This window comes from Bactrocera dorsalis, chromosome 1 (assembly GCF_023373825.1).
Source record: "Bactrocera dorsalis isolate Fly_Bdor chromosome 1, ASM2337382v1, whole genome shotgun sequence".
Taxonomy (NCBI): domain Eukaryota; kingdom Metazoa; phylum Arthropoda; class Insecta; order Diptera; family Tephritidae; genus Bactrocera; species Bactrocera dorsalis.
In genome coordinates, this window is record NC_064303.1 from 108,485,416 (window position 1) to 108,513,311 (window position 27,896).

At 33.3% G+C, this 27,896-nt stretch overlaps 3 protein-coding genes and 2 long non-coding RNA genes across 18 annotated transcripts in view; 3 read left to right on the plus strand and 2 right to left on the minus strand.

Moving 5' to 3' along the window:
* Positions 1-4,977, minus strand: part of LOC125776202 (uncharacterized) — an 85,282-nt gene extending 80,305 nt beyond the window's left edge. Inside the window, exon 1 of one of the 2 annotated variants that reach the window (XR_007421492.1) lies at positions 2,558-4,977. This is a non-coding gene — a long non-coding RNA (uncharacterized LOC125776202). The remainder of the gene's footprint in view (positions 1-2,557) is intronic. The other variant, XR_007421491.1, reaches the window with a different exon arrangement.
* Positions 4,978-7,771: 2,794 nt separating this feature from the next.
* On the plus strand, positions 7,772-13,931 carry LOC105223098 (uncharacterized). Of its 2 annotated transcripts, XM_049447122.1 has the most exons (5): positions 7,772-8,091; positions 11,838-12,292; positions 12,443-12,527; positions 13,173-13,388; positions 13,473-13,931. In XM_049447122.1, exons 1-5 carry the CDS (start codon positions 8,046-8,048, stop codon positions 13,682-13,684), a joined length of 1,014 nt encoding a protein of 337 aa, XP_049303079.1. In that variant the 5' UTR covers positions 7,772-8,045; the 3' UTR covers positions 13,685-13,931. The 2 variants fall into 2 exon arrangements, with proteins under 2 accessions (XP_049303079.1, XP_011199022.2); XM_011200720.4 differs by having other exon boundaries at positions 7,773-8,091; positions 11,838-12,527.
* Positions 13,932-16,175: 2,244 nt separating this feature from the next.
* On the plus strand, positions 16,176-21,385 carry LOC105223099 (proprotein convertase subtilisin/kexin type 5). The gene is made up of 4 exons (XM_011200721.4): positions 16,176-16,418; positions 16,569-16,679; positions 20,051-21,025; positions 21,186-21,385. Exons 1-4 carry the CDS (start codon positions 16,343-16,345, stop codon positions 21,380-21,382), a joined length of 1,359 nt encoding a protein of 452 aa, XP_011199023.2. The 5' UTR covers positions 16,176-16,342; the 3' UTR covers positions 21,383-21,385.
* LOC125778921 (uncharacterized) lies at positions 16,686-19,242 on the plus strand. The gene is made up of 2 exons (XR_007423028.1): positions 16,686-18,984; positions 19,043-19,242. It is a non-coding gene; the product is annotated as an uncharacterized LOC125778921 (long non-coding RNA).
* Positions 21,386-21,616: 231 nt separating the features above from the next.
* Positions 21,617-27,876, minus strand: LOC105223100 (uncharacterized). 12 transcript variants are annotated; one of them, XM_029549033.2, is made up of 5 exons: positions 25,720-25,861; positions 24,846-25,007; positions 23,819-23,935; positions 22,452-23,447; positions 21,617-21,950 (listed from the first exon to the last, which is right to left on the minus strand). In XM_029549033.2, exons 2-5 carry the CDS (start codon positions 24,907-24,909, stop codon positions 21,742-21,744), a joined length of 1,386 nt encoding a protein of 461 aa, XP_029404893.2. In that variant the 5' UTR covers positions 24,910-25,007; positions 25,720-25,861; the 3' UTR covers positions 21,617-21,741. The 12 variants fall into 12 exon arrangements, with proteins under 12 accessions (XP_029404893.2, XP_049314551.1, XP_029404892.2 ...); XM_049458594.1 differs by having other exon boundaries at positions 25,649-25,818; XM_029549032.2 differs by having other exon boundaries at positions 24,846-25,010; positions 25,649-25,818.
* Between the last annotated feature and the right edge of the window lie 20 nt (positions 27,877-27,896).

Here is a 27,896-nt window from a genome sequence, read left to right on the forward strand (position 1 = left end):
ATATGCAGCACTACGTGACCTTAGTAAGTAAGGTCCTTAGCATATTAGAAGAAGAATAAAATTAATGTAGTTCGTTGAAAATATTTCACTTATTTGCAAGTGCGATAAGGCAGATTATTTATACTCGTAGTCATAACAAAAGAATGCACTCAAGATATATCGCACTCAAAACAAAACTAACCTATTTATTATCAGTATATATAATATAATGTATACCATATACCAAATATGGTACCATAAAGACATAAAAAGGTACTTGAAAGTTTGAATAATTCATTGACCTTAGCGTTGGTGGGTGGGAAAACCTTAACAATATGACTAAGTGCCGCACAGTAATGAGTGTTTAATTCAATGGCAGTTCCATTGCTAAGACACTACGTCTGAAAGGCGTGTAAAAAAAATATTGGAACGAGCCGAATATTCAAAACTTGTTGTTACAGCGGCGTAAATAATATTAATAATTCTTATAGATAGAAAAAAATTGAACTAGTAAGTCGCGATCCCGTAGAATTCTTGTCGTGTAAATGGACAAAGTTTCAAAAATCTCCTAAGATCTGATAACATTTATGACATCCCCGAACTGTAATTATAAAATGCATTCATGGCTCAGAATCTCAATCTAAGCTCAATCCTTAATTTATATATAGTGGCGTACGCGGCTCTATTGGTTACTTGGTTGGTTACTATCGTAAGCATTAGTTCCATCGCTCCCTAAACTATCCGATTTGCAACTAACTAGAATTGTAGTGTTGAATATGAAGAATGTCAAAGCAATGTACATACATATGTATATTTCTCAAATTTTCCTGTGGATAAATTCAAAGAATTTGAATTTTCTTTTCAAACTGTCACCTTGGATTTCTCCTCTAATCACTGTTGAAGTCACGTACATACATATGTATAGATATTTATATATGTAAGTTTTTTACAGGTGTTCACCAAATAAATACATGAAGAATGTCATAAAGTAAAATATTTTAAGTCAGTAATGCATCGATTTTAGATATGAAATTTTATTCTATGAGTCAGCTGATAAAGCGACATATGTTTTGTTCATTAATAAGTATATTTATATAAGGGAATTAAAACGCCGAAGTAATATTGTTATGTATCACGTTAAGCGTAGCTATGGAAATTCCTGTATATTGGACCCCATGGTCAACCGCTTGTCTTAATTGCGGGCAATTTAATGTAAGAGGGGGAAAGTAACAAGTGGCAACCAAAATTTGTGTTAAAAATTAGTAAGCAAGAGCTAGGTTCGGGTGCAACGGAACATTTTATACTCTTGCAACTGCCAAGAATCAAAGCCAGGGTAATAATTTAAGATGTAAAACCAATCATATAGAGTGAAGTCAGCCGAATGTATATATACATATATAAGCTATATAGGGGCTAGGCCAAGTTTTCGCTCAAATTGATTTATTTTAGACACAAAGTTAGACTGTTATTAGTATTCTGTCTTATTTTCATTGGGATAACTCACATATTGGCCGACATATCTGGCATAAAATAGCTTGAAAGTACGAATATCTTTATATTAAATATATCAGGACTAAAGGAAGTATTGACCCCACTCAACCCATTTGTAGCACACACACATCGGCAAAAGATTATCTCTGAATTTCAATCATAAATCTGACACATTGACCAATTTTTCGGTAAAAAATCAACTATTGGTACTGGAGTTCAAATATTCGGTACCTAGGGGCTTGAACAGTTTCTCTTAAACTTGGACAATTTTTGGCCTTAAGGTGGCATACTCTAAAGGCACTATTCGTACAAAGTTTTATCCCGTTATATTAATTGATTCTTGATTTGTACACTCCAAAGGAAAGAATCAAATAGAATTTAAAAATATTTTATATGGAAAGTAGACGTGGTTGTAGTCAGATTTCGCCCATTTTCACACCGTAATATAAACATGTCACATACCAAATTTTCTTGAAATGGGAGAGAACAAAGGAGTCAACTCTCATAAATCTCCACAATCATTGATCAATTCCCGCAGCCTAAATTCCTTTGTAAAACATTATCTCTCTGAGAACTAGAGTCTGAGAATTAGAGAATTGAACTTCCATTATGAAATCAAAGCCAAATCGGTTCTAACATATTAAATTTTCTTCTAAGCGTTAAATATAATGTGGACTATAGCACACTGCTAAATTTTTATTAGTCCAACTTGAACGAGAATTTATAATATTTGTTTGTGGCAATAAAGATCACGATACTCTTCTACATTACCAACCATAAATATAAATTGCTTAACAAACAAAATAAAATCCTTATTTTTTTACAGCTTTATCGATTCGCGGAAATAATAATATTGTTAGTTATCTTTATAAGATTTAAAATGTTGATTGATTAAACTCTCTGGCTTTTTAATTATAAATTTTCTAGTAATTGTTGTTATCTTTTTTTCTTGGAAATGTCATTGTTGAGTTAATGTAATAATAATACTTATAAAATTTTATCAAAATTATCAACTTTGAAGAAAATATTACTTTCTTCCTGTATTTTATGGAAAATTACAAATTAATATAGTTTTCTAGACCGTTACCTAAAAATACAAAATTCCTCATTTTGACATTTGATAACTGACACTAACTGATGACACTTGACAACGTCAAGCTCTGTTTTACCACCTTCCGAGTAATATCAGATTCAAAGCTCATGCAAAGCTTAACGTAAGAAAATATTTAAGAAAAAATTAGAATATGATTCACTTTTGTGGTCCCCACTTGTAGGTAGTTCGTCCCCACTATTACTCAGTATTTAACTCAAGCACTAGCGATACTCGAAAAAAACAAAAGCTTTTTTCTAATTACCATGTGTATAAATAACACTAGTGGGTATTAAACAACTTCCGTTATTTTACTTTGCGCACTTAACTGTAAACACTTATCTTAAACTATTATTGAAAGGCATTTGTTTTTATATCAATTCAGGGATCTCTCTAAGGTCTATGACTTAATTACTGTAAATATCGATAAGTGTTATTATATTATTAATCAGATCTTATTTACACTTACTTCTAAAATATTAATAAGTAATTTTAAGACTGTCCACCTTGCAACGTTACAATCGGCTAAAACACGTGTGGGATGGGATAGATACCGAGAGCTGAAGTGAGAAGCGAGACGCATTTGCAGACAAAATGGAGGGAGTTTGAATACGAAGAGCTTCATAAGCTAGCCGACTAACAGAAGGTTTCAAGACCGGATCTTACTCCTGTAAAATCCCCTAGGTGATCTAGTGACTAATGCCCAGAGTATACTGAAATTAAGAAGGAAACACTTCTCCAACCTACTGAATGGCAGTGAAAGCTTACTACCAGAATATAGTGAACCCGATTCCCCAAACGAGGACGATGGCGTAGACGTTCCATTGCCCGACTATGAAAAATTCCGAATAGCAATTACCCGTCTAAACAACAACAAAGCGGCTGAGACAGATGGATTGGCGGACGAGCTTTTCAAATACTGCAACAAAGAACTGATAAGGAGCATGCATTAACTTCTTTTAGAATATAGTTGGACGAAAGTGTGTTCTGCACAATCCACAAAAAGGGGAAAGCAATTGAGAAGTAAAGTCCTCTCTCGACGAACAAACACCAAACTCCACAAGACAACATATGATTAGTTCGCGCTACGAGATTTCGGAAGGTTCTGCGGAAGATTTATGGTGCTTAGCGCATTCGCAATACTCACATATCATCAAGAAATTTTTAATTTATTTGATTATATCTTTGTAAACTATTTGGCCACGCTTCTACTTCCAAATTTTGGCCCTAAAAGTCTACCATAAATGCTTCGAGAGGCCATGCCTGAAACCCGTTCCCACGACATTCGGGTTTACGTAAACGGAACGAATCCGGATTTGGTGGAGAACTGTCAATTCGGCAGAATTCTGTCGCTACAACAACAACAACATCATGTCAGAGAACACGTGGAAATTCAAAACAGACAAAGTTCAGGAGCTTTTATAACAATTTTCGTCACAACCGGGTTTTGAACCCACAAACCACCGACTACTTGACTAGTTGTCACGAACTTAACACACGCAGCTACGACACCACTGTTACTCATGTGTTTTCTTTTATGAAAACCAATTCTAAAATTATTATTACATGTTGACATCCAATATTTTAAAGTAATATCTTTGCTTGCACTAACTACACACATAATTATTTGTAAATAGGTAGATAAGAAAAAGCTGCTTCCGCTTACAGAAAATTCTTATCACTTGAAAGGGTACGTGTATCTAAGTAAAAAAAATGTTAAACGCATAGGTTGAAATGAATTTTTGCTTTTGTTGCTTTTGAAAAATTACGACTTATAAAATCGGCACTTACAAGTACAACAATGAGTCAGCAAAGGTTATAAAATGTCGATGAGCACTCGAATCTAATATTAAGGCGAATATTAAAAGAAAAGTCGGGAATTACAAAGCAATATACCTGTACGTATTACCACAAGTGTAAGCAAATATTTACCTAAGCAGCTCGGGACGAGGCGTATGCGTTGGACATGACCTTTGCATTAAGTACTTCATACTAATAAAATTTTAGCTTTTCTTTGTATAAAATACTTATCGGTTTAGAATTTCTTTGGAAATTATTTTCTACATATTATTTAGAGGCGAATGCATTTTTACTGCTTTACAGGTTCCAGACAAGTATTTGCACACGAAAGGGAGTTTTGTAGGGTAAACAATGGCAAAAACTAAAACAATTATTCAACTGTTATCAACAAAAAATCCCAATTGTCTATTTGTCTTGCTGCTGTTGCTACTCAGTTGAGCGAGGGACGGAAGCGTGCAGTTGACAGTTAGTCTCAAAATAGAATCATAGTTTCCGGAATCATAAAAAACAATGCTGTTGTTGTAGTAGCTACTCAAAGTTTTTTTTTGTTTAAGGGACATCTTGGAGTTTATGCAATTTCTAGCCCATAAGATATTAAGTAGAGTAATGATTTTCACTGAGTAATTATTATGAGGCGTTTATATATTGTATTATATAAACTTGCATGGGTGAAAGTTTAGCTAGCCACAGCCTCACCTTTAGTTATTGTCCTATATATTGGGTTGTCAAAAAAGTCTTGCAGTATTTGTATTGAATCAATTCGTGTGGCACCCATACATCGAGCTTCTTAGTAACTCCAAGCTTATTCAAATGGTTTATAACGGTTTGATCACTACTATGCCGGTCTCTCTCGACCAATTCAACGATTTTATCGTAATTTTAGACGACAGGCCTTCCGGAGCGTTGCGCATCTTCGACCACCTCTACACCAGAACGAAAACGTTGAAAACATTGTTGTGCGGTGGAAATGGAAACTGTATCGGGTCCATAAACTGCACAAATTTTATTGTCGGCTTGAAATGCATTTTTGCCTTTATGGTAGTAGTAAGTTAAAATATGCCGTATTTTCTCTTTATTTTGCCCCATGTTTGCGACGCTATAACTCACGAACGACTTAAAAGAAACGACAATCAATCAAACGTGTTAGCGCGTGAAATGAGCTTTCCAAAAAGGTATAGCATGACCCGATGCGACGAATAAAACTAGAACTACGCGCTTTCAGCGCCAACTAGCGAAAATACCGCAAGACTTTTTTGACAACCCAAGTAGCTGGCTGAGGGTGTACAAGAAAACCGTGGAAAGTCGCTTCGGAGACATTCGCAGCAACTCGGACTGACGTATCCAACGACTTGGCGTATTGTACGTCGAGATCTTAAATTGAAATACAGCTTGTGCAAGAACTAAAGCCGCTCGACCTCTATGGGCGCTTGAAAAGTTCCAAGAAAAACCGACGTTTTTCTGTTTTTCTGGCTCAATGGGTAATTGGTACGGAGACCAACCTGAACCAAACTGAGAATCAAGAATTGCCATTTCATCCAGAAGAAAGAACGGTTTTGTGTTGTTTATGAGCCGGTGAAATCATCGGTGTTTATTTCTTCACTTCAATGTCGATCGTTTACGCGCCGTGATAACGGACTATTTGATGACCGAAATTGAGGCTCGTGATCTCGGCGAAATTTGGTTTCAACAAGACGGCGCCACTTCCTACATCCCACCAATTAATGGATTTATTGAGAGAACACTTCGGTGAGCGGATAATTTCACGTTTTGGGCCAATCGATTGGGCACTAAGATCGTGTGATATGGAGGCCAATGGAGTAAAACATCATGCGTGACCATAGATCCGACCGAATGACGCTTAGAACATTTGAAAAAATTATTATTTTACAAATTTTCGCGAAAGAGAGATTGAAGCAAGAGAAGAGTATAGTGTTGGATTTATAAAAATATTGCTGTTCCAAAGTAGGATCAGCTTCAGAAGCAAAAGCTAGAAAAAATTGGAAATAAATCCTGGGTTGATCTCTAGTCTATATTATGACTGGATCTAATGTAAAGTGCAGAAGGGTGCTAATTTTTCCAAATCTATTAAATTCTTTGTACCTAAACACTACGCAAATAACCGTTTTCGCTGCACAAGCCGTACCTGAGAGGGGGAGTAAGAGAAAACAGGGTCCCACCCCTACCATGAAGTGTTCGAAGAAAGGCTTCAGGTTGAGTTTTCGAAATAATTTTGTATAAGAATTGACTTCTGATGCGCTCTATAAGAGACTGCCATGTTAAGGCGGTTGCAGCGTCACGATCCAGTGCTTCAATCAGGGATGCGAATATTTCATATTTCAATATGCAAGCTAAGGACTCTACCATAGCTGGTGCAATAAATTAGCAAAAAGCTCAGTCACATTTATGTAAGTGCTGCCAAATAACAACAAAAGTGTTTAAACAACAATAATTCACTGGCAACTTAATATCTTGACTTCCTCAATAAAACAATTGAAATTTCGTGATAGAAAGAGGAAAACAAGCTTCACAACACTCCAAAATCGTTATTTAATTTAAAATTTCTTTAAAAAAGGAAGTACTTATTTACAACTACTCGGAAATGGCTATCAAAAGCTCATTATTTAATATTTATAGGGTAAAACCCGTATTCAAGTGCCATAAATAAATATATACACACATACGTGGACACGTTTTGGTGTGTGTGAAGAGGTAAGTTTTACAGTTACACTGATTGAAGTACAATTCATTTTATTGCGAGTGTTTCCACAATAGTCGTTAAGCTAGGTTATATATTAAATAGTTTATTACTAAGCGTTGCAGCTTTCCAAACAAACTAACTCCACACAAAAAGCTAAAAAACACAACAGAACAGGAATAAGGGGAAAAAATCAGATCGGCTCTTTGCTTTTTATTATTCTCGTTCCATAATTTTGCAATCAGCCGGCTTATCTAGTTAACGACAATATTGAAAAAGCGCACACATGTACATACACATACATAGGTATGACATATACATTTGAACATAAATTTCGAAAAGGCGTATAATGCATATGTGTAGGTGTGTGTGTGGGCGTTTCGAACGCTTACAAACACAATAAATTTTTCATAGGAAAACCGTTTGCACATATCAATTCCAAAAACAAAATTTTGCCAAGCATAATGTAAGCAATTTTCACGTACCTCAACACACCCACACAAACTCTTGTACGCATTTTTTCATATACAACACATATGCACCAATACAATTGCAGAAATAAGTATTAAATTATTTATTATATAGATATGCCGATTTTTTTCCACATTTGCACCCACTTGCATTAAAACAGTTAGAACAGATAACGGGCCATGGGCACAAGCGAGGTTATCAAGGGTGTGGTGGAAGTTTCTTAACGCTCCGATAAAAGCCATGTTAACATAATGTACAATAGGTAGTCGTTGCGGCAAACTCAGACGAATCTGATCTCATTGATCTAACGGTGGTGGCAACGGCGAAAACACGAAAAACTAGAACGTCCACGCCGCGCAAATAATTCGCTGTGCAAAAAGAAAGCAAAACCTTATATAAATTTAATAAAAAAAAACTTTATTAAAAAAATATAAATAAAAAAAATTGTGAAAGGATATTTGGAATTCGCAGGGTTGCAGATTTTAATAAGAAATACGTACAGACCGCACAATATTCAAAATGAAATTGCTAACAGTGTTCGTGCTGCTGGCAGCCATTGTTGCAGGTGAGCGCAAAACGGATGTGGAAAAAATATAATAATATAAAAACAAATAAATAAACCTAATAATGGAACTTTTTTTAGGAAGAAAATTAAGTTTATAGTTAATAAAAAAAAATATAATACAATAACAAATACGGATTTTGGCAAAAAAATTACATATTTAATTAATTATAATTGATATTGGGGAATGTTTTTCAAACGTGTAATAAATAAAACATAATTGGTGTATAAAAAATAAACTTATAAATTCCAATGAAGTAATTAAAAACCAAAACATATAGAAAAATTATAAAAAATAAAATTTAAATAAAATAAAAAATAATAAAAAATATAATATGATAAATGTATGTATATAAAATTTTCTTAAATAAAAAATTAAATAAATTGTCAATGAAAATAGTGAAGAAAAAAATAAAATTAAAAAAAATTATTAAAATTTATAAAAAAAAAAAATTCGAAAGAAAATGAAATAAATGATCAATAATTCAAATATAGAAAAATAAAAACTTATAAAAAATAAAATTATAAAAATTATTATAAATTTATATAAAATTTTTTTCGATAAAAAATGGAATAAATAATCAATAATTCATATAAAGAAAAAGTAAATAACAAATTACAAAAAATTTAACAAAATATTTTATAAATTTATATAAAATTTTCTTCGAAAGAAAATGAAATAAGTTATCAATAATTTACTTAAAATTTAGTACAGCAAATAATACGAAAATATAAAATCTACTAATGAAATAAAAGAAAACCCAAAAAAATATTAAATAAATGCAAAGAAATTTTAAAGTACAAATTAAATTGAATAAAAAATATTATAACAAAATAAAGTAAAAAAAAAAGTTGGTAACAAAATGAAGCAAAATATAAAAAATAAAGAATAATATATTAAAAATAATTAAATATATTTATTAAACTAAAACTACTTTTAAATTAACCAAATTTCTGATAATTAAAAAAACATAGAACTTTTTTTAAAGGAAATATATTTTAATAAAAATAAAAAATATAGCAAAATGTAAAAAATAAATATATTATAAAATAATATTAATTTAAATTAAATGATACAAAGTAAAAGAACAAAAAAAAATAAAATAATAACCAAAAATAAAAAATAAAATATCGTTACCAAATAAAATCTACTTTAAAATACATATAAATTTAATACTTACTTTTTAAAAATTCATTAAAAAATAGATTTTATTATAAAAGGGAATACACTCTAAAAAAAATGAAAATAATGTAGGGAAAAAAAATAGAATAATATTATATTAAATAAAGGCACAAAATAAAAGGAAATACAACAATAACAAGAAAAAACGGTTGCGACGAAGCTGTAATACTCTTCACAAATAAAAAAAACCCTTACAAGAACTTCGATCCGATCTGAATAATTTCTTCGGAGACTACACCGTTGCCTAGGAAAATAACGTATGCCAAATTCTTGATAAATATGACATCAAATGAAAAGTTTTCCATATTAAACCTTGATTCCGATCCCACAGTTTGTAAGACAACTATATGATATAGTGGTCCCATCTGTATAATTTTTTTTTTCGAAATTTCACCGTTGCCTAGGAAAATATCTCGTCAAATGAAAAAGCTTTCCTTAAAAGTACTTGATTCCGGTCATTCAGTTTGTATGGCGGCCATATGCTGTAGTGATCCGATATCGGCCGTTGCGACAAAATTAACAGTTTCTTCGTGAGAAAAGAACGCATGCAAAATTTCAGTTCGGTATCTCAAAAAGTGAGAGTAGTCGTATATATGACATGACTAATTCGACTCGAACTCATCACAGTGATAAATTATATATACATTCTACCGACGTTACCTTTTGAATGTTAGAAATATTGTGACAAACTTTATATACGCTGTGCAGGGTATAAAAACTACCTGTATCCTAAAAATGTTCCTCTATTATATTAAGTTGAGGCCACTGACTTCGAATTTCGGAAGTAAATTTCAATAATTTCGACTCGTTGTTTGGTCGTACATCTTTTCATGATGAAATGGCAAACCTTACCGAAGAGAAATGTCAAAAGAGCGAGATCGTTTGCTGTCCCTATCGTTCCTCTTTTGCAGTTCCCTATTCAAAAACCCTACACATATAGCATAAGCTATATGGAAATACTATATGTTCCTATAATTTTAATGTAAACAGTTTCACAAATTAATATATATAGAAAACTGAAGTAAAAAATACAGCAATTTTAGTTTAATACTTAGAAAGTAATTAAAAATTCCAAAAATTATTATAATGATTATTTTTTCAAAAATGAGCTTTTTTTCAATATTTTAATAAGCTACACAAATTTTTTGTATGTAGACAATAATGATTCTAATTTAATCTAAAAGACAATGCGCAAAATTTGGATGCAAATTTTTCCATATAAGGATATATTTTATGTACAATAAAATTTGAAGCAAAAGTTATCAATAAATCTGTTACACAATTCGATCGATAACATGACGTCAAACGAATTTGATGGGTTGTTGCTTGCAGTCATAACTGGGAGTAGCATGGAAAGTTATTGAGCGACAGCGAAGCGCGCCTGTTTTGCTTTTTATTAAAAGAAAGAACAAACATTTGTAAAAGAATAAAGGCTTTCATCGAAAATTTCGGAAAAATTTATAATTTTGTAACTTTAATTTGCTTCTCATGCTGGCTACCATCAAAAGAATGTATTCCAAAAAGCTATGCTGGCATTGTTGCCACACCGAGTTCCTAAAAGCGTATAACAATACATTCTTCGTACATATAACTACATATATATGTATGTATATAGAAACATATATGTATAACTAACTAACATATAGTATGCATGTACATATATGTATCTATATAGATATGTCTATTTATTATCTAAAAACATAATAATTATCGCATTTTCCAAATTGATTTGATCGATCTACTCGTGTTGCTCATATCAGGCGAAGTCACATTCAAAAATTATATCTATTTGTCACACATACATATGTATATACATTTGTACCCTATATACCCTATAGAGGGTTCAACTAGTTAGATATTTCAATTCCGGATTCATACAATCAGGCTCATACACTAGTTTATTCATCTTTGGCTGATTCAAATAGTGTTTTTTGAAACTGCTTATCAAACTCATCTGTGGGCGTGGTCATAGAGAAATCGCAGAAAACTGCAAAGCCGTTGAATTAACCGGTGTCTTAATTATATCAGATTGAGAACGAGTTGGGCCTCCGCTGTACTCTTGAGCTTTAGTGTTTGCCCTCTGAACTCGCCCGAACTTAGCAAGCACTGGTCAACAACCATGACCTGTAAGACTACGAGTTCTCTTTGGCATATTAGATTGCCGCAGTAGTATGAATTCTTACTGGTCACTACCCAATAAGCGTGCATACAGTTACACTGACAATTTTAACGGCCGCTAACTGTTAAAGTTTTACCAAGGAAGGTGAAATGGAAATCCAAGCACTCCCACATTTTTCAGCTGTTGCTATATTAAGGTTAAAATAACTCGGCAGTAATAACTTCGGCGAACCTGGTGACATAACCGCCTCAAAAATTTTGTGGCAAGCTCAAAATGCTTCGTGAATTTTTGAGAGTTTTTTCGATCAATACTTTAGGAGTAGCATAATGGACCAGCGTTCTCCGCTGTCCTAGTGGGATCTGATCTGACAATTTAACATAATCTAACCTAACCTAAATTTTAACGCACAATTATTAATTAAACTTTTTTTTTTAATAAATACAACAGCTCTTGGGGATGTTCCGGTGAATCCTGACGATAGTAATGTTTCTACTGGAGATTCAACCACTATTGCGGGAACTGCTGTTCCTGATGATTCAATACTTACTGCTTCTACTAATCCAACCACTATTGCTTCTACCGATACGGGTACCATTACTTCGGAACCAACTACTGTGCCTACTGGTGAAACAACCTCGGTTGCTACCAGTGAGGGAACCACATCAACATCTTCTCCTGCTACGACTACTGTGGAGCCTACCACTACTGTCACTACTGATGAAACAACCTCGGTTGCTACCAGTGAGGAAACAACCACTGTTACTACTGATGAAACCGCATCAACATCTTCTCCTACTACGGCTACAACCTCGTCGGCTACAAGCGAAACCTCCTCTACTACTCCTAGTACCACCACAACGGTTGCTCCGAGCGAAACCACGCCCAACACTGATGAAACAACGGATGCAACAACGGATGAAACAACGAATGCAACAACAAATGGTACGGCTGCCTCAACTGCAACTACAGATCCTACTACTCCTGGTAACACCACAACGGTTGCTCCGAGCGAAACCACGCCCAACACTGATGAAACAACGGATGCAACAACCGATGCAACAACAAATAGTACGGCTGCCTCAACTGTAACTCCAGATACCACCCCCGTACAGAATGGAAGTACAGAAGCGCCATCTGGTGAGTATCTCCACACACTTTTTTCAATTTAATTCGAAATTTTTGGATAAAAGTTAATTAAAAGGAACTTGAGAAATCTTATTTTAAGCTCAAAGCTTACCTAATTTACAAAATTATTACTTTTTTGTTTAATTTTTTAAAACAATATTATATAATCGATTTTAAGTGAAAAGAAAATGAAGAAAACGTTTCACTACCATATCTAAAATAGGTCTTCAAACACTACACGTTTGAATGTTCAGATGGCGCTAAAAAAATTATAGCCCTTGACTCTCGTCACTGCTCTTCACAACAATTATGTCAGAATACTCGACTCGAATATATCACTGACTCAATTAGATCTACCACCTTCGTACTTTGGGTACCTTGGGTTAGGAGAGACACTGATTTATTTGTTGAAATATACAAACACTCTGGAATGAAGAAGCTTCATATACTCGTAAAGTAAGCCTTTTGAGAGCATTTAAAATTTGTAAGAACCCCGAACAGTTACAGGCGCTTTTTTTAAGAGAGAAAGTGCTTCGTTTGAAACAAAAAATGCATTCTAAGCGGAACCAATTTCGCCTTCTTTAACAGCCACAATTGTCGACTTAATAAATTAGATATCTTTCTATATTTTTCTAAAATTAAATTATTTTCTTACAGCTAATAAGCTGCAATGTTATGCATGTGAGGGCGACGATTGCGATGAAAAAACTGTGATCAACTGTCCAGATGATAGCAGAGCTTATGATGTCGAGGACATAAGCAAGAGTTTGTCGGAGAATGCAGCGGAAATTCTTCTTCAGAATTATCGCTCAGTTGCGCGATTGGAACTCGCCGATGTGAAGGGTTATGCTTGCTACAGGGTGCAGATTACTGGTAATGGAAAACACACTTTAAAATTTTTATTTTAATTGGCTAAAACTGACGGTTTCTACTTCTCTACTTCTTCTTCCACTGCAGATAATGATGACAAAGCATTGAAACTTGGTTGTATTGCCATACCTTATGGCCAAAGCGCCTGTGAGGCTGTGCGGAACGAACTGAATATAACGACAACAGCTGATAGTGACGAGTGTTTGGCGTGTCAAACTGACTTATGCAACGGTAGTGCAATAGCAAAACTATCTGTGGCGGTACTTTTGTCCGTATTGCTGGCAAAGTTTCTATTTTAAGTGATCAGTAAAACAAATACTTTCGACTTATTTATGTATTTAGTTTAATTTTATATTCAATGTATATTTGTACACATGTATGTAGATATATTTGTAAGTTTTATAACTTAAAAAAACAACAACAACAACGCTAAACTAAATTATCACCAATTGAGGATGCATGAATGAAAAATATGATTTCTTGTAAATAACAGTATTTATTATTATTGTGTATGTTATCTATAATAAAAAGAAACTGAGTTTTAAATTTGGCATTGTATATTTGCATGAAAAAGATTCGAGAGCTTTCCAAGCTTTCAAAGAAGATACATGGAATTGAAACCGTCAACAGATGGGGCTTTGCCTTGCTGTACTACAATTTCATAACTGCCTAGAGAGGATAGAAACGCTTATCTTACTTTGGAGACAATCAAAGGAACTTATTCTAGCGCCGCTATTAAAGTAAATACAGGCATAGTAGTCTTCAAAGTGCTCACAGACACTGTATAGTATGCATGATTCTACTTCAGAGCACATGTTGTTTGATAGACGCCTTTTTGCTTTGAAATTGTGTACAATAGCCGGATGAAAGGCTCTACATCACAAGCAGCAGCGATTAAAGACAGAGTTGCCAATAAGCACCACACTTTAGAGGCTAAATCTAATACATAATCATGCGGTGGGTCCTCATACCATAAAGGACCTATTTTGCAAGGAAGAAGAAGTAAGCAGTATTGGCAACAAATTCAAGGCAAATTCAAGGCAGGTGTAAATACTCGTATGTAAGCAACTAAGGACAAACGCAGACTACTTGTCGCATTCTACACTGGCCATTGCAAGCTGCACAAGCACTTATAGCACAGCAATCTGCAGACGCAGGATAAAGGTCTTAGCAGCCATGTCTCTGAGTCTGTGTGATTAAGGAGAGTGCACTATAGACCTAATGTCGCGGTGCAATCCTCGTCTTTCTCTCTTTTTTTACAGTGAACTTAATATATTTATGTTATTGTATTATACAAGGTCTGTCGCAAAAGAAACAGAACTTTTTAAATATAGCTGTTTCCGATGGCGCCACCTATTGGTGGATATATGAAATAAAAATTTTGATTTCTTGTTAACATTTCGTAAAAATTTTAAGACAATTGGAGAACTACAATCTATGTTGTCGATCAAAAAGTGACAGCAGCTTTTGGTCATCGGTCGTAAAATGCATTTTGAACAAAGACCAAATATTAAATTTTGTTTTAAACTTGGGAAAACGTTTACTGAAACATTTCAAATGATGAAAAAAGTTTATGATGATCAGTGCCTATCCCGTAGTAATGTGCAAGAGTGGTTTAAGCGATTCCAAGAAGGTCGTGAGAACGAGAGCCATCACCGAAAAAAAGTCGTCTTCAGAAGTCAAAATAAAGACATTGATGATTTGTTTTTACGATTCCGAGGGTATTGTACACCGAGAGTTCATCCCACCTGGCCAAACGATTAATGCTGTGTTTTACCTTGGTGTTATGAAGCGTCTTTTGTCACGCATTCGTCGTGCTCGACCACAATACCGTGAGGCAGGGTCCTGGCGCCTGTTGTCGACGCTTGTCACTGATTTTTTGACAAAAAAACTCCTTATTAACAATTAATCACTCACCCTACTCCCCTGATCTGGCACCCTGTGATTTTTACCTATTTGGAAAACTTCATTTGTCCATGAAAGGACACTGGTTTCAGGACATTTCAGCTATCCAAAAGGCGATAACCGATATTCTCAAGAGTATCCCGAAAAATGACCTTAAACACTCGTTTGAAATGCTAATTGACCGGTATCGAAGCACAAAGAAACTACTTTGAATAAAAAAAATATAACTTTTGAAAAATATTAATTTTTTGTTGTTTTTTTAACAGTCTTGTTTCTTTTGCCACACACCTTGTATGTAATATATTCATGAATCTAAACCTGGCGAGTCCTTAAAATCATATGTAATATTTTTCATTTTGTTTCTTCGGGAGGTGTTCCGAAAAATACCTTCAATATCCTCAATGTGTCATCACAACAATGGGTACAGGTCACTAAGAAAACTGTCTTTCATTGAACTGTCGCGTTCAGTTCCTTCTCATTCTTTGGCCATATTATGTATGTAAATATTTCCTAAAATAACCGTGCCCGGATAACATCTGTATCCACATTTTCTTTCGTTCAAATGCTAGTTTATGGGGTACGTAATGAAGAATACATAAACTAAAATAATATTTTTATTAACATTAATTCAATAATCTAATGACTATGACACACCCTGTGCCTTGTATAACAGTGTATACTTAATTTGTATAATTCAGTACAGTGTTGGTAATAAAAACTGCGCCCAAATGCAAATATATGTAAAAAAAATATTAGTAAACTAAATTGAAATTTACAAGCCACTTCCATTGGCAATCGTTTACCACAAATACACCATGCAATGTCTAATGATAACGCAAGCGATATGTGATAAGATTGCGCCAACCTGCTGAATATTGAAATTTTAACTGAAAGGTGTAGAGTTCAGTAGCCGTATAGCGGTATAAGTGAACGGTAGTATCCGCAAATAAAGTGAAAATTACATTAAGTGTTTAGAAACGAGTTCTACTGCTAGCAATTAAAGTAGTGTTAGCATAATATTGTCAAACATACAACAAAACAGTGTCTTCAATATGATGTGGCACAACAATAAATTGTTTATAACGATCTTTGCCATTTCACTGCTGCGTAGCTACGTAGCTGCACAAGGTGATAATAGATAAAGTACAGTAGTGGTTGGTTAAATGAAACTCAAAAAAATTAAATTAGAACAATTACTACTGTAGTTACCAAAATATAACAATAATTAAGAAAAAATTTAAAAACCAAAATTTTTGTTTAATATTTTTCTTTAATCAGATACAAATATTAATTGCTATAGTTGCTACGACGCGGATAGCTGCTTGAAAAACTTAGAGGCCACTGATATAAACACATGTAAGGCGAACACTTGCTACACACAAATTAACGGTATGTATTGGTGCCTATAAATGTATTTTTCAGGAAAGTAACTAGTCTTAAAAGCAAATGCACAGCATTGGTTTTGGTGATTCAACTTGATAACCAAGTACAATAATTTATGCTAATAATTAAAATTATATTGTTTTGGGTTAAATTTTTTACGCAACTACTTATACTAAAGCTCAATAAAACGCTCATTGCGTGTGTATGTGTGTGGTATGTAAAAATATTGGCTACAATTGAACAGCTATTGGCTTATCTGACTAAATGAACTGACATGAAAATAGTCTAACAAATATATATATTCTATGAAAATGTATATTTTGCGATAAAACTTATCGAAACACATGTAAGTGTACAGTAAGGCCTGTGGAAAAAATTCCCCTTTAGCATAAAATGCTTTGAAAATACTGTTTGACGAATTTCTTTGTCTTAAACTGACAATTATATGATATGTTTTTTTTTTATTTATGTTTTAAAAAATAATTTTTTTTTTATTTATTTGTAAATAATAAACAAACTAACTTAACCTAAATTAGCTTACGTTTTTTTAACGAAAGTTTTCAATAAATAAACATAAAAACTCGAAATAAGTCTACAATGCAATTAAAAAATATTAAAAAAAAAATTTAAAATATATTGATAAATTATTTTTCAATTTCAAACAAGCTCGATGCCATAACACTTGAGTTCATTGTTTTAGGGCTATATTTTATATATAGACACTACATTTCACAATGCATCAATATAATTTTATTGTCTTTTATTTATGAGCTATCAGACAAACCCTATAACCGCATTATTGTGAAATTACATACAAGCATACGTATGTACTGCATGACAGGCATTTTTCCAGGTAATCAAACCAATAATGATAGATTAACTTTATTTATGTATTTATTGGAAATGGCAGGTGGTTTTTACTTATCAAACAAAGGCATAAAATGCACAACATGGCAAATTGACTTAGTTTGGTATTAATAAGAAATCCAAAGTATCGAAAAATTGATTATTGAAGCAAATTTCTAAAGTATCTCGCAAATTAAGTTGAATAGGTCAGGGAACCAACTAAAAAGCAGCTTTGGATAAAAATAATATTTGTATATGTGTAAAAAGCGTTCAATCAAATACACGTGTAAATACATATTTACTACACATACATAGTTGCAAACTGAAATGAATCACTCACGAATTATATTTTGTTATCTTTCATGGACTCTTATAATTATTACATGCCAATTGTGTTTGTCGTAGCCTCAACAACTGTTTACTCTTTTCGGGGTTAGCAGCGGCACTAAGCACCTATTATGTACTTTCTATACTGTAAAGGGGTTTATAGTGTTTACAATATAGTTGAATATGTATATGGATATCAATATTTATATTAATATGCTGGGGTATTTTTTATGAAATAAATAAAAATCATTAACCATTGATGCTCTTACCTGATAATTAATTACCACACAATTAAGATTAATTCAAACAATTTTGGGTAGCAGCAGCGGTGCTCATCTTTCTGTTTGTACCCTGAAAAGCGTATATCTTCTAAAGTACATATACCAAAACAGATAAGAGTGTCGAACAGTACTCAAATTTATGATTTTTACTTAATTTAATTCTCAAAAATTGCCAAATCCTTATTACTTACATTAAAATTATTAAAGGCACAGCATTTTTTGTTCAAATATAAAATAAAATAATTATTTCAAAGATGTCATTATATAAATGTCACACAAAATGTAAAATCGCATGATATATCTTGGGTAATAACAGCACTGCAATTAATTAATATTGCTGACTTCGTTAAAAGGCACCTATCATCATTGGGAGTATAATATTGTACAATTTTTTATCCTCTAATAAACACTTCGTTAACAATAAAGTGTATAAAATTGAATTTTGAACTATGCAGCACTATTTTGAACTCATGCAACACATATGTATGTATATTTCGCTTAACATCAAACAAATCGCATGTAAGCTAACATAAGTAACGGAGCAGTGCTGTCACTATTGCCAGCGCACACACAACTGCACTGTATAAGCATAAAACAACGCAGCAAATGTGCTGGCATATTTACATACAAATTAATAAAACATTATTATATATAACAAATAACTTACCTCAATTGTGTTTAAGATGTGTAGAAACGGAATATGTTGCCGTAAAAGCTATAATATTTACAAATACGTAAAAAAACTCACACTTTTGCACACTTGGCCGGCACTCCGATTTGCAGCGGCCACTTTTTCACAACACAAAATAAACCATATATTTGCACTGCCGGAGCACATTTTTCACTTCTATTCTATAGTAAATACATAAAACTAACAAACTATTAATAAAAATTAACAGAAATAAACTTTTTTAGTTGAAAATTTACATATTTCACTAGGAGCTTCTGACAAAGCAAGTTACTTTAACACAAGATGAAACGGAAACTGACAGCAAACTAAGGAAATGGCGGTCAAATCTGGCTGTGCACAGAGTTGCATTTTTTTATTGCGATATATTTTCTTTATAATTTTATTATTTTATTAAATTAAAAATGCAGGTTTTATTTTAATTTTACTCTTTTTTAATTAATAATTGATTATATTCACGAAGTATATACACACGATTGCTTTCTACTAATTTTTAGTAAATTGCCTTACCAGCCGCAAGAAATTCTTATATTTAGCAGCCAGTGTAAGCCAAAATGTCTACCATATGACTACAGCACAAGATAAATATAACCAACAAAAGTAACAATGCTAACATTCGTATGCCCTTTTCATTTACATTTTTTATGAAATATACATGGGTTAATAAAAATTATTAATTAAAAGGTATGTAAGATTACATTAAATAACGACATTGTGCATATTCCTTGAAAGCAAAAGAATATATGTGGCTTTGAAAGCGCTGAATTGTGCCAGCCAGCACTGTTTACATTGCTAGTCAAACTGCTTATAACTCATGTACTCGCTGCAATTTCACTATGGAAATACAATGTGAATGGAACGGAAGTATTTTAAAATTTATTTCAAAGTCATATAACTATAACTTATATTAAAATAACGTTGTAGACAATTGCATTAAACCTGTAACATATTTAGCACTTAAAATTGCCAAGGCAATTATAAAAGCATGTATGTTGTGAATCGATAATATGTCGATGATTTCATAATTTTGCAGAGTAGAGTTGAATTTATTATACCTGCCAAGTTATGCACTTGTATGTATGCATATACATATGTAAAATTTGTAGGCATTTCATACAAACAGCTGATAGTGCAAATTCATTGAAGCCTCTTACTTAATCAATAAAATAAAATAAATAAATGCAAACTTTTAAACGCAAAAATTCTAATATAAGTAACATACACTCTCTTTACAGCTAACCTCACCATTTCGCGTGGTTGTTTGGATGATGACAAAGAAGTAGCTGCTTGCACGGCACCAAGCTGCGTTAGTTGTAGCGGTTCAGAAAAATGCAATAATTTGAATGTGTGTAAGTCTTGCAATTCGGATGATGACCCAACGTGTGCCCAAACCGATGCATCAGCACTGAATAATGTTATTTGCGAAAAAGCCGATAGCAAATGCATGATCAGGGTGTTGGAAAAGAAGACCGAACGTGGTTGTGTGACAGATGAGATCGAAAAGACATGCACCGATGAAAAGACATGTCAAATGTGTACCGGTGGCGCTTGTAATGTGGGCATATTTCCGGAGGATCGCCTTACATGCTTTCAATGCAATGACACGGTTGCAGCTTGTGCAAATGCCCAAGCAAGTAGCGGCGCATTGCCATGCACACAGTACGTGGCGAACGATAGCTGTTATATGTATGGCAGCGATGAAACACATGTGACACGCGGCTGCACGTCGGATGTCGGCGAGCAGAATAAATGCGCAACAGACGAAGAAAAGTGCAGAACTTGTAATGCAAATGCGTGCAACAGTTACGGTTACCAAACTGAACAATTGTTGGAGTGCATACAATGCTCGGACAATAATCTATGTCCATGGGGACACGAGACCAGCACGGCTAAGAGTTGCGAAAAACAAATCCTATACTCAGCCGAAGGTAAATGTTACACGCGTACCTTTGAGAATGGTACGGTAACGCGCGGCTGTTTCTACGATCTTGATGATGCCGACCAGAAAGTGTGTGAAGCTGGTACAAATTGTACAACTTGCACAACTGCGAATGGTTGTAATAACGCTGATACACAAAATTTCACCTGTATTCGTTGCCGAAGTGATGAAAATGACAAATGTCGCTACAAGTCGAAAGAAATTGCCGGCGAAAAGTGCAGAAATCTAGTGCAATCAAATGAGGACATGAAATGCTTTACCGGCGTTTGGAGTAAGTAATTTAATAATACAAATAGTTACACCCTAAACATATTGAGTGGATATATCAAGTTTGCTACGGTGCTTATAACACCCAGGAAGCGGCCCATTTGTCGGAAACGCAAATATCGACTAATTTTATAAACCAAATTATGCTTTATTTATATTTTTAGGAACCAATTTGCTTATACGTGGATGCCTGATCGATTTGGAAGATCGTGATCAATACATTTGCAATGACTCGGAAAACAATAGCTGCCAAATCTGTAACTCAACTAATTGTAATAATGAGCCCAGCGGCGCTGCATATTTCCTCCTAACAAATGGCTTACTGCCAGCTGTGCTTTTCGCGTTGTGGCGTATGAAATAAAATGTTGTTAGTGTATCAAAATATACTATTGCAAAAATTTAAATATACTTTTATATACAAAATATGTATGTATATGTGCTCTTATGAAAGTAAAAAATAGTTACAAACCTATTTATTGACATATGTACATACATATGTACATTCAATACATGCATTAGATTACAGTTTGCGCTCTAACGATTAGTTCACCCATACAAATATCAAAAATAAATAAAAAAAAAATTTATGTAAAGAAAAAAAATTTTTTATTTATTTCACATTGGATTTACACACTTTGCGTAAAAAGTAATTAAAATGTATATACATAGAGCTTAAATTCATTAAAATTTTGCAAACACGTTTTTCTATCATTATTTAGCTTAAAGCATAAATGTTGCCAACATAAAACTTGCCAGCCCCAACCAAAGGCTTAACTGTGAAGTGTTTTGGATAGCAGCCGAAGGCGCCAAGAGGTTGTTGCAAGCCTTCTCATAGCACAAAATGCATTGTTTTGAGTTGGCCTTGCAGTATTTGAGGCCTTCGTTGGTGAGTTCAGAAATGCAGCCGCGTGTGGTGACATTTGTGTCAGCTGAAAGAAGAGTTTAGTTATTGAGGTTAGGGTTTATTAATATTATTTTTTGATCGTGTAGGGGACCAATTCTGTACTATTCAATGTGAGCAGGAAAATATACATACATAGATATGTCGTACATTTGACACAAGCAACGTTGCGAATTTTTTAATTAAACAATTTTGAAATCAAAAATTAATTTTTGAATTGAAAATTTAAATTTCTTATTTTTTAATTGTAATAATGAAGATTTAACTCATAATTTATTTTTTTTTAAATTTTTAACTAAAAGTTTCAGTTTAATTTTTAATTCCTAAGTCAAAATTATAAAGTTATAAATATAATTTGATAAATAATTTAAAAATTTAAGTAACAAGAAAACAATCAACATGACAAATTTTTTTCGAAATTTTAATTTTTTTTAATATAATTTTTTTTGAAATTAAAAATTTTCACGTATAAGTAAAAGGTAAACTAAAACTTGAGTAAAAATTGAGTTATACTTATCAATTCACTCACCCTTGTACAGCGTGTAGCAACCATTCTGTTTGTTTTCGATTGGTTGACAGTTCATCGCTCTACCAGGACCCGGCGCACACTTTGCATCCGTAGTGCTGCTGCAGGAGTAGCAGCTCAAGAGTTGATTCGCATTCACTGGCGGCGAAATGTTGTCCACCATAACAGTTGGTGGAGCATTTGCTGCATCACTGGCTTCAACGCCCTGTGTTTCAGCGTTGTCGACTTCGGGTTTTTCGGGCTCACCCGTATTCGACTCTGGACCGTCACCGTGTTCCACCACAGCAGTTGTACCACCATTCATGGCATTTTGTTCGTCATAATTGTTTACCGATACTTCGTCTTTATTCGTATCCGTGTCCTTATTCACATCACCCTCATCAACAGCTTCAATAATATCATTTGTTTCCTGCGGTAATGTTTGCTCCGAGTCTTCCGGCTTTTCAGCAGTCGCAGTGGGGCTCTGAACTTCTGCATTTGTTTCACCCTCATTTATGGCTGGTGCATCAGCAGGATAATCCGGTGATGGTCCTTCATTTTCCGGCTCTGCTGCTGTTTCTTGTTCCATTGGTTGCACGTCAGCCACATCTTCACCATCATTACCATCGACATTCGTTATTTGCTCTACACCAGCCGCAGTCTCCTGATCTTCATTGTGTTCAGTTTCAACTGGCTGCGGTTCTTTCACTTTTTCCGAGGATTTGTCATTGGCATCACTATTTTCTTCTTGAGCTTTGATTGGCTCGACAGCTGCATGCTGCTCCTCAACTTGTACATTATCCTCTGCTCCTGCATTACCATTGTCACCAATATCTGCGGGATGGTCAACCTCTTTCGTTGTATCTGGCACACCCTCAGTTGTCTCAGTTGTCACCATTTGTAAAGCTAATGGCACAGGTAGTACGGTTGCTTGCGATTGCTCTTCTATAACTCCGGCTTCTAGTTGAGAACTCTGTTTGTTTTTACCCTCCAAAATACATACGTAATCTGTTTCTTTCTCTAAAATGTAACGATTATAGTTTACAAAACATATTAGTATTTTGTTTTTATAAATTTTTTTTAATTTTTCCAAAATATATTATAATTCTCAACAGATTTAAATTTTTTTTATTTTTTCGATAATAGGGTTTCTACTGGAAAAAATAGTAAGACTTTGTTCATAATTTTAAAATTCATAATTTATTTTTGAAAATTTATTTCATTCTCCTCACACACACATGTCACTGACAGTCACACCAACCTAGGAAAAAAATATTTAGACGAATGGGTTTTCGCGCAAAATTTACATTAAAAAGTCTTACTATTTTTTGCCGACAATAGTATATCATAATTCTCAATATTTTTTTACAAATTTAGACTTTTCAACTTACCCATAGCTAGAACACATGCTTGCTCATTGCAATCGATTTGTCTGTCCAGCTTTGTATTGTCTGTGTCACATTTTGGTGTAGCGGGGTCCACACAAAAAGAACACATCGCTGAATGTTCTATAAAAAAAATATCGATCAAAATGATTATTAATCTATAGGAAAGTCGCTATCACGCTTTGGAGAGTTTTTTTTTTTAATTTGACAAAATGGCGGCGGTTTGACAAAACCTATGGAATTTGGCACTTTTTTCGACAGTTTTTCGTAGGAAAAAATTAGGAAGATTTAAAAATAAAATAAAAAGTTCCCTCCAAGTTGCAATTAGATATTTGCAAAACTCTTCCTTTGAGAGTGGAAACCGTTTTGAAAAACACCATTCTGAGAAAAACGCGTTGAAAGATTGTCTCACTCCCTTTCCCATTCTGTTCCCTTTCTATAATAGACGCTGTAGCGACCGTAATAATTTGAATTTCGATTTCAAAATTTAAGAGAATGTTTATTACAGTGTATACTATGCGATAATACAACAAAAAAAAAATCGATTTTTTGAAAATTTCGTACTGATGCCAAGAACTGCTAAGATCAAAAGATCCTCATTTATTGATCAAATTTATTCGAGGCAAATTTTGAATATCTGCATTGAAACCAACATCAAGAGGATCTATCTTAAAATTATTATATCCAATTGCAAATATCGGCGCCAACGGTCGGTTAACATAAGGATACTTGAGCTTTTGAGTTTTTAGATATTCGAATTTCTGTACATACTTATAAAATAATATATCTGATAATTGCACATGCATGTTAATGTCCTTTCCATAAATTTTTATTACACTTTTAGTCAAATGAATCATACACTCACTGCCACATCACTTTCAAATAATATATTAATTTAAGTGTTTTATTCCGTTTAGTAATTTTTTAGCATTTTTCAGCCGAAAGAAATTAAATTTTAAATCAACATTAACATCGCGTGAGACTTGCTAACTATCAAGCAATTTATACATATCTACATATAGTATATCCGTACCCTCAGCTTGGATTCGCATGATGACTATGCTGCTCACATAAATCAACCAAACGATGCTTTTCATTTTTAGTCTATTTTTTTTGTGGATTTTTTATATATTAAGCGTTTTGAGAATATTATAACCGACTTGGTCTGCTACTGACAGACGCTGCTGCACAACTCCTGCTGAAATTAAACGTGATATGTTTTTTAACTACACTCGTAATTAATGTATAGCATGAGATTTACAGGGTGTGCGAACTAATTTTAACAGAAAAGACAAATATCTTTTTAGGAGTAATTAAATAGTTTTTTAATATTATTATTAATTTTTTTTTTCAATTTTTTTCATTTAATAATTTTTATTTTTTTTCAATTTGTTTCACATTTATTATGAAATTTTTTTCAAAATAATTTATTTTAAATTTAAAGTTTACTGATTGTTAAATTGTTAACAAAATTAATGGCATATTTTTCTCTGTTATCACATTAATGTTGGGACTAATATTCCGAAATAAAAATTTTGTTTTTATTCACAAAATTTGTAGAACTATTTTAAAATATTTTACTTGGTTTTATAATTTTGTACGATTTACTCTTTTATTTTTATTTATTAAAAACAGTTTTTGTATGTTTTGCGCATGCACCCTGTAAACACTGGCCTCTAGCAAATATTTTCACATTTTTTATGGAATATTTTACAGTTAAAATTATATATTTTTTATCATTATTATTCTTATTTTTTTTTTTTTGCACACAACGCTTTCCAGATCAATTACAAATTAAACAAATTTATCAGCATTCATTTAATATTGAGCACAAACAACAGCGATAATAACGGAAAAACCCCACTTAATCTATAGCCAACAACAACAAGCGCACAAAGAAACTGCACTTTTAATCTGTTCACCAATCAAGCCGAACCAATACTTGACATGATAACTCTTGCACAACTTGACGAATGACACTGCGTATGATGAACATCATACGTGTACCGTTCCAGTTTACGGCCATCAATATTTGAAAACAATTAAATTAAATACAAAGAAATACAATATAATGAAAGTTATTTGTCATGCATTTTTGTGAGGCGTGGGCTTAACCCACGACATTTGAGCCTACAGGCACATTTACCCCCACACATTTACCTACATAGGTATGTATTTGTTGTTTGCATACATTTCTTTTTTTAGGTTAATTGCAAAGGCTCTATAGCAAATGCTGATGTCTATCTCGCACAGTGCATACTAAATAAGTAATGATGTGAACTAGAAGCAATTGTTGGCGTGTGGTCGCCAAATTGGCTGGGAATCCACGCTGAGCGGTGCTCCTCAGCTGTTAGGCGAAATGAGTGGATTGCGTTGGAAAATATTATTATATAAAGTTATTCCAAATGTGTATATATGTATATGTTTTTGTTTAACTGTATCGCGAGTAATTAAGGATTAAGTGTTTTGCATATAACGGTATATTTTGTGTGTCTATACTGGAGAATGTTTTTAAAAGATAATATGTATATGACGATAACATACATTAATTAACTCAGAAGAGTGAAATCGATATGTTAGTTTAGCTTAATGACCCGTAGATTCATATTGAGTCTAGAAATTATGAATTTTTAATGAGATTGTCACTTGACATTCGCTAGCATGTGTAAGGGAAGCATTAGATATTCACCACGAAAACGCTTAAAATCGAACGTGGGAACGCGATTGGTGTCCATGACTTTGGCTGTTTTGAAAAGATAGACACGCACAGTGTTTCTACAGTGAAAAAAAAGTTGAAAGTGTTAGTGACATTACTTTTCTTTAAGTTTCGTCGAGTAAAATTAAAAACATCAAAAAAAGACCACACTGAAGCTGTAATACCCTTCAAAAGTGAAGTTCCTATAACACAAAAGTGAATAAAAAGATCGTTAACATGATTTTGATCAGTTCAGTTTGTATAGCAGCTATATCCTACAGTAATCCGATATCGGCGGTTTCGACAAATGACTTGCTTCTTCGGGAGAAAAGAGCATGTACAGAATTGGAGATCGATATCTGATGGAGGGCTAGTATACAGACGGACGCACATGTCTTCATCGACTCAGTTCGTCACGCAGAACATTTATACTGTTGTTGTTGTTGCTGTTGTTGTAGCAGCAGAATTCTGCCGAGTTGACAGACCTTGACCAGATAAAAATCCGGATCTGTTCCGATTACGTAGACCCGACTGTATATAGGGTCTCTGACGTTGCCTTCTTTATATTACAAATATACTGACTTAAATAGTGTCCATGACCTCGTTGAAAATTTAAGATTATACCCAAGTTATCAATAAACATGTATGTATATACTTGAAATAAACATAATGTTCATAAATGTACATACATATGTACATACAAGTGGGCCACGACAGGGGTCATATACATGTGTTACCTTTGCCAATATCTCAGTTATCTGTAACATGTAAACACGGTTATCTCACTTTGATAAATACATATATAGCTAACGGTACATTACATTACGCTTACATTTACATGTGTATAAACCTTTACAAGTGTATTGGCGATAAACACGATTAAGTTTTCAGTCAATAGCAGAATATTTATAGCTACTATTGTCTTCACTGACTAATATGCCATAAATACAAGGCAAATAAACCTTAACAACAATAACCAAAATTGCCCTTATAAATATTTAATCATGAGTCAGTTACACACAGTTGCGCACACACATGTGCATATACATATAAATCCATATGTAGATATTTCTAGAGATTAATATACATATAAGTGTTTTATAAATGCAAGCTATACCATTGGGTATCAAATAGTGGTTCAAATGATGTTCTGCGCAAAAAACCGGCGACTTCAACTGGCATTGTGATATAATTGTAATTGAAATTCAAGATATTTTTAACTATAATTACCTTTAATTCAATTTGTCTATTCGCCTTTGACATAAACACCGCATTGTGCCATTTCAAATGTTGTCAATCACGCCATGTTGAACCAAATATGCATATGCTTCCCATGTAAATCAATATTCTCTCTTGCTAGTAATATTATAAATATAAGTATGTGTATGA

Coding starts and splice junctions, on each gene's coding strand:
- LOC105223098 (XM_011200720.4), top strand. CDS start 8,046: ATGAAATTGCTAACAGTGTTCGTGCTGCTGGCAGCCATTGTTGCAG. Junction 8,092..11,837: donor GCTGGCAGCCATTGTTGCAG/GTGAGCGCAAAA, acceptor TAAATACAACAG/CTCTTGGGGATGTTCCGGTG. Junction 12,528..13,172: donor AAGTACAGAAGCGCCATCTG/GTGAGTATCTCC, acceptor ATTTTCTTACAG/CTAATAAGCTGCAATGTTAT.
- LOC105223099 (XM_011200721.4), top strand. CDS start 16,343: ATGATGTGGCACAACAATAAATTGTTTATAACGATCTTTGCCATTTCA. Junction 16,419..16,568: donor TAGCTACGTAGCTGCACAAG/GTGATAATAGAT, acceptor TTCTTTAATCAG/ATACAAATATTAATTGCTAT. Junction 21,026..21,185: donor ATGCTTTACCGGCGTTTGGA/GTAAGTAATTTA, acceptor TTATATTTTTAG/GAACCAATTTGCTTATACGT.
- LOC105223100 (XM_029549033.2), bottom strand. CDS start 24,909: ATGAAAAGCATCGTTTGGTTGATTTATGTGAGCAGCATAGTCATCATG. Junction 23,936..24,845: donor CATGCGAATCCAAGCTGAGG/GTACGGATATAC, acceptor TTTTTTTTATAG/AACATTCAGCGATGTGTTCT. Junction 21,951..22,451: donor TTGCTACACGCTGTACAAGG/GTGAGTGAATTG, acceptor CTCTTCTTTCAG/CTGACACAAATGTCACCACA.